Source organism: Euprymna scolopes, chromosome 23 (genome assembly GCF_053919585.1).
Source record: "Euprymna scolopes isolate OS-2025 chromosome 23, ASM5391958v1, whole genome shotgun sequence".
In the NCBI taxonomy this organism is placed as follows: Eukaryota; Metazoa; Mollusca; class Cephalopoda; order Sepiida; family Sepiolidae; genus Euprymna; species Euprymna scolopes.
Window position 1 is genome coordinate 38,187,156 of NC_136504.1, and position 7,094 is coordinate 38,194,249.

The following is a 7,094-nucleotide window of genomic DNA, read 5'->3' on the forward strand; positions in this document are numbered from 1 at the left end:
TCGCCGATATTTTTGAAAGTCATCCCCTCTTTTCAATTAACTAGCCTTAATTTAAACATTTGTCACTTCTGGTTTGGCAATGGGCGCAACAGCAAAGACATCACTTTCTTTTTTTTCACGTTCTTTTTTTTTTCACGTTCTTTTTTTTTCACGTTCTTTTTTTTTCACGTTCTTTTTTTTTTCACGTTCTTTTTTTTTCACGTTCTTTTTTTTTCACGTTCTTTTTTTTTCACGTTTTTTTTTTCACGTTCTTTTTTTTCACGTTCTTTTTTTTCACGTTCTTTTTTTTTCACTTTCTTTTTTTTTCACGTTCTTTTTTTCACATTCTTTTTTTTCACGTTCTTTTTTTTCACGTTCTTTTTTTTCACGTTCTTTTTTTTCACGTTCTTTTTTTTCACGTTCTTTTTTTTCACGTTCTTTTTTTTCACGTTCTTTTTTTTCACGTTCTTTTTTTTCACGTTCTTTTTTTTCACGTTCTTTTTTTTCACGTTCTTTTTTTTCACGTTCTTTTTTTTTCACGTTCTTTTTTTTTCACGTTCGTTTTTTTTCACGTTCTTTTTTTTTCACGTTCTTTTTCTCCTTCGCGGTATGGGTTCAAGCCTCCCTGCCTACTACCACTTTTTTGCTCGACACCTAACACCTGGGCAATGCCGGGCACCCCGGCTAGTTTCTTATGAAACAAGGTTTTCTAATCCATTTCTGTTGATACGTGAAAAGTGCTTAGTATTAAAATCGGGTTTGGTTTTGTCTACATTCGTAGCTGCTAATAATACCATTCTGGACAGTTGGTGACTAAACTGGCACCTCTATCAGGTGGCTCTTGGTTTGTTCTTATGAGGTTTATGTGCGGACATCCAGCAATACTAAAAACAATGGTTGTCAAAAGATGGATGAACTTCATGGCAACCAACATCCATTTATACTGCTGGAAAGTATAAAGTGTACCTTTTGGTTTACTTTCAGCAACTTTGTAACTATTTCCCTCCATCTCATTAATCCTTAAATTGGTCTTCACGCTTAATAAGCAGTGATTTGATTACTAAAATAAAAAAAGTGGCTTTCAATATAAACTTTAGTTGGAAGAAAGCTGACATTTTGAAAATGGAGAGATTAAAGTGCAAATGACTGCCTTATTTATCTGATGATTGATTGAGGACGGATGTTCTTTGTTGTAAATTACAAGAAAAATATTTCTTGGTTCTCTGACAAAGGAGAGATTGGACCTAGTAATTCACTTCCGTTCGTTTGTTCTCACTTTTCTCAATAACCACGCCTTGGACTTTTTAACAAAAATTTTGCACAAAAAGTAAATTTTTGCCAGAACGGGTTTCCGGGATAACTCTGGTTACCCCTTTAGGGGGCATTATAAAGGTAAAATTGTCCGCAAATCGTTCACTCATGGAGAGGTACTTTGCATGCTCAGCTTGTTTACAAAGAAAATATGGGGAATTGGAAGAATTTATCCTTTTTCTCTAAGCCTTTTTTATTTCCTTTATCGATTAAAATCATATTTTATTTGGGATGTACTCCCTTTTCCCCATATTTAAAGGTATTGCATGAATTATGATACCATAAAAAAGAAATTGCTATTAAACTATAAAAACATGGAAATGCAAGTTTTGTTTTATTTTAAAACTTAGTGAAAACATGGTTGGTATATATTACTTTGCTTGATATAGGCCAAACAGTTGAAAAGTGGGTCTCATAACAAGTTGTTGTCCTGAATTCTCCCTATATTAAAATCATGTGGCTCTGTCAGTGAATAAAAGTCCCTCGATGGAGCCAGTGGTCCATGAGTGGCAACCCATGATGCCTTAGGATGGGATCCTGGTAGTTGAAGAACTTGGAGCTCAGGGTTGTGCACCCCCCACTTCCCAACACATCACTTTGGCCCTTACCTGGGCTAGACAGGTGCTCAGAAATTGGCAAGTTATGTCGCCCCCCCCCCCTTTTTTTTTTTTTTAGATCTACAGAATCAACTAAACATGTAAAATCCTTCATTTTGCAAGAAATATTAAATTTCTTAAAACGTGCTAATCCCCTCAACAAAATATAATGAATGAAACAGTTATAAAAACCTTATACCCTAATAACAAAAAGAAAAATTAAACCTTTTCTTGGCATCAAATGACCTATACTTAGAAATGCTGTTAAACAAAACAAACTCACTTATTCCAAAAATCATATAAATTTTTCAAGTAGTTTTATTTTTATGAAGAAAACCATTTTTACATTTTTTTTTTGTTTTAACAAAACTACTTGATCAATTTACATAATTTTTAGAATATGATGACTGTTGAATAGATGCCACTTCAGCCACAGTAAAAAGCTGTGATACAGAGAAACAGCCTATTTGTGGATGAACTAAATATACAGATAGATGATATGAATCTTAAGAAATTAGAAAACATCACTATAGACAAAAAAAAAACTATCATATGGAGAAAACAATAAACAAATTTCATTTGAATATAAATGAATAAAAAAAAAATTTTTTTCTTTTCTTCAGTTCCAGTCCTCAAGTTCGTTGTTCCTTGTTGGAAATTGTGGAGATCCAAGCGCACAACTGGGAAACTCTTCCTTCTGACATTACCAGATTCTACTGTGATACTTCGGCTGACATTCTAGCTGGAATGGTGGTCTGATTGATGAACGACCCCTTCCTACTCCTCTTCCTCCCCCTTCTCTGCCTCTCTCACTTCCTCAGTGCCCGCATCCCCCCAACCCCCACCTATCGTCTCTTTTTTGGTCACTCATTTAGGCATTCATCATCCATCACTCGGTCGATGATTACCACATTGGCCATTCACAGACTCTTTTATTGATGGCCTTTTTATCTTTTTTTTAACAAAAAACAAATTGAAACAAAAAAGAAAACAATGACGAGAATATTGTTATTGTACACGTGTGCGTGATTGAGCGTGTGTGTATGCGTGTGTGTGTGTCCTTGACTGAGGAAGGTGACACACCCACTTATGCTTTCGAAATGTGCATCCTCATAAGACTGCAGCAAGAAAGTCTCAGTAATCACCTTCTGCCAGTCTTTATTAAATTTGATGCAAAAGTTATTTTGTTGTTTTATATTTTTATTTATTTTCAAATTCTTCCTTTTCTCTTTACTGTCTTTATTTTTTTTCTATATTTGTTTTTGTTTTTTTTTTTGTTTTTTTTTTTTTTTTGGTCTCCCGACAAGAGGGATTGGATCTAGTAATTCATCCCATTCGTTTGTTTGTACTTTTCTCAATAACCATGCCTTGGATTTTTTACAAATTTTTGCACAAAGATTAGTCCTGGTGAAATTAAATATTTGCCAGAATGGATTTTCCAGGATAACTGGTTGCTTCCGTAGGGAGTATTATTGGGGGAAAATTGCCTCCAAATCGTTCATTTGGTCACACTTTTCTCAATCACACCTTGTATTTTTTCAAAATTTTGCACAAACATTAGTCATGATGAAAGTAAATTTTTCACTCGTGGATGGGGATCCAGCATGCTCGGCTTAGTTGTTTTTCTTTTTTGAATTTAGGTAACATTCCCTCATAAAAAACATAACAGCCTGACTGTTTGCAGCAGCCAAGAGAGTTATAGGCAGCCAGTCCTGGAACCAGCAACAAACATGGACCGGAGCTAGATTCAATATTGACTTTAATGATGTGTAACCATTTCTTCAACTGGCCTCCTGGGTGTTTTCACTAATCTTGAAGCAATTCTGGAGCTATTGTTTTGTGGATGAACTCTGCATAACCAAATCAACAAAATCTCTTTAAAAGAGCTTGTTAAGAGGAATGATTCTGCATCACATCACAATTTGGATATTGGAGACAATACGATGCTAGTGGACTTGTAGAATTTGGCGGAAGCAATATAGCGTAAACACTACCAACCTTTTGAAGTTTGCAGCTCTCATTGATCAGATCTCACAGCTGTAAAGAAAGATTGTTTGAACAATCACCTGATAAATTTGGACTTTCATCGCTATCATGATCTCGAATCAAACATGGAGTGAAGTGGGAGTGAGATGTCTGTAATTTTGTGTTTATGTTTTATGTTTTTCATTGTTTTTTTTTGTTTTTTTTTAAGTTCATGTGACATTAATTTGATTATTTTATTTGATATTTTTAATTTTGTAAGAAATTTTCTTGAAAGTGGATCATGTGTTGGATTTATGGAAGCATAAAATACATTAATTTTCACCTATGAAAATTAAACGGGGGGGGGATTAAAGGGGAAATAACTCTCACAGCTTAAATAAACTGTTTTTTAAAGGCAACTGGTGTAGTCTGATAATAATTGAAATTAAATTGAATATAAATTTAAAATAAATTGAATCAACTTTAAATATTTCTGCACAGACAATTTTATTCCAACAAACAATAACATGGAGCTAATTATTAAAATAAATTTTCTTTAATGTAATATGCAAACTAGATTATTCTTTGAAGGTAGATTTCCTTCGAATACATCGTACATATAGAAATCATTTTGGAATATAAATGTGTATATATTCATTTTCAATATGAAAATTAATTAGTGAAACAGTGTACATATCAAATTGTGAACAAACAAATTGACAGGAATACAACTTTATTATAATACAAAATTCAAGGATGCTGGTATGGTCCACAGCGTTTTATAAATATACTAGACCACCCGTGACCCGTTGGGTCAGTACGTTATATTAGCTATGGAATTCATGTATGAGCGTGACACTTGTGGCATAAAGAAAATAGTTTTTTTTTACATAACAGAAGCATTTCTATGAAAGTATATTAAAATGAAAAAAGAATATAGATAGATTTCTATGAGTCGTTCTGTTTATTATAATTGTTATTTTTTTTAAATTACAGTTACTGAATTATAAGTGGTTGGTCATACTTATAGGTAAATATGCACTGAACAGGTATCATAATCCTTATTATAGTTAAATTCAAATTTTGATATATCATCTTTTAAATGAAATTGTTAGTTGAAAGTACAGAATAATAAAAAAAACACTCTCCACATTTTAATAATGGCTTTTTAAATAGAAAATGAAAATAAAATGTAACTTTTTTCATTTAATTTAAGCAAACATTCAGTACCCATTGTGTAAAGGAAAACACTATTTAATGTAATAGAAATGTGTGCATTTACCGATTCAGCTTTCCGTTTGGAAATGTAAGCAGACGACTTTAAAAAACATGGGAAGAAGAAAAAGAAATTATTTTGTAATAACGCCCTCTAGTAAAAAGGTCTGCATTAGTTAAGGGGGATAACTCTATCCAGTTTTACATCGCTCTCTTTTTCTTTCTCTCACACATACACGTAACTATTTCTCGCGTACGTAACGAAAACAGAGGGAGTAGGAGTGTTGAAATCTATTAGAGGGAAAGTGAGAGGTGTTTTCTTTCCATAAATTGTATAGGGTAATATTTCATATTATTAATAGATTCATAGATAAATAGATTTTATAATATATATTATAATTATCTATGAATCTATGTATTATTTGTATATATAAATAACTATTTGATCAAATTAAATGAAATTGTTTGTATTAAAAGCGATATAAAAATTCCGGAATTGGAATAACGGATTGAAGACGTTGCTATTTACGCATGCGCAACCGGATGTTGAAAACCGGAAATCTGATTGCAAACATACAAGATCCATAGACTTTTAGTATTATATAGATATATATGACGCATTCAGTGGAAGAACGACGTAAGTGCCAAAAGTTGAAATTTTGTGATTTTTGTTGCAAAACGCGTAAAAAAAAAATCCTTGCTGAATTCAGAGTATTTATGTAAAAAATAAGTGTTTGAATATTTGGTATACATCTGTTGAAATGTGGATCTTAAGATCATAGATGCTTTTAAATTCTCTACCTAATTATGTTCTATTTGTTTTGGTTTTCCAGACTTGCAAATCAACGAGCACTAACATCATTGTTGGTCATTAAAAGTTGAACATCTAATAAAATTTAATTTTGTAAACCTCATCGAATTTATAGCATAGATAAATCAATATCTTCAATAGAAAATGTTCTCTGTTCTATGTTATTCATTTCACTGACCTCTATATGGTTTATAACTAGATCTGGTTAAATTTGTACTTTATGGTAGAATGATATTGTAAGATTGTTTTTGCATTTAAATAGTTAATATTTTCTCCCATTACACAATTATTAAACCCCCTTTAAAGGCTCAAAGAAGTATCCTTATGCTCCAAACATTTAACCTTTTTTTTTTTTTTTTGTGTGAAAAGTATCAAGTATCGCTTGTCTTCCACCAAATGCCTTATTTATATATATATATGCTGTCCTGTTTTTAAGTCTCCGAAACAGCTACATGGTAAGCAGCTGATGATCCCCATTTTCTATTTACAAAATTTTAGTTAAGGTTTTCTCTTTTCATCCTTATGTAGTTAAATTCTGTTTTTAAAATTGAAGACTTTTGCAAAATCGGCTTATGCAAGTGCTAAGTCGATTTCTATTTAACAATTTTAGTTAAGGCTTTTTTTTTCTCATCAAGAGATGAATGAATTCTCTTTGGTCATTATAAACTTTTTAGAAATCGGATTATATAGTTGCTTAGTCTGCAATAGGTTAAAATTATTTTTTTTTATCCTTTCGGGAATCTAAACTACATTCTTTATTTTTATTTTTGCATTTTTTTTATTCAAAGCTTCTTTAGACATATATATATATATATTTCATGATGTTTTTAGAGATACAAAATTTAAATATTGCAATTAGGAAGGGAAGACTTTTATGATTCATGATTTAAAAGTAAATTTGTATATATATATATATATATAAATATATATATCTTCTCTCCAAAATGGGAATGAAAGGGGGAACAGGAGAGGAAAGAAAAAGGAATGGGGAGCCAGCTGACCGGTTTCGACCCTCGCTTCACAGACAACATGTACCCAGTAAAATTAGGAATGGAACCTACCAGGCAACTGATGTTGTTACTAACACATACGGGTCCTCAATTACTGATCATTTACTTAAAAACCCGTCTTCTGCAGCAAACTTTAGCACGGACTCTTTTACTATTATTAGTCGTGCTCATTCTTTATACCATTTCAAGATCTTGGAAACCATTCAT

At 32.0% G+C, this 7,094-nt stretch overlaps 1 protein-coding gene across 2 annotated transcripts in view; it reads left to right on the forward strand.

The window, feature by feature from the left end:
* The window catches only part of LOC145245836 (CBP80/20-dependent translation initiation factor-like), a 101,184-nt gene extending 98,116 nt beyond the window's left edge, over positions 1-3,068 (forward strand). For both annotated transcript variants that reach the window (XM_080107488.1, XM_080107489.1), the window contains one exon: positions 2,510-3,068. In XM_080107488.1, coding sequence (XP_079963614.1) covers positions 2,510-2,645 — 136 coding nt within the window. In that variant the 3' untranslated portion in view covers positions 2,646-3,068. The remainder of the gene's footprint in view (positions 1-2,509) is intronic.
* Positions 3,069-7,094: the final 4,026 nt, after the last annotated feature.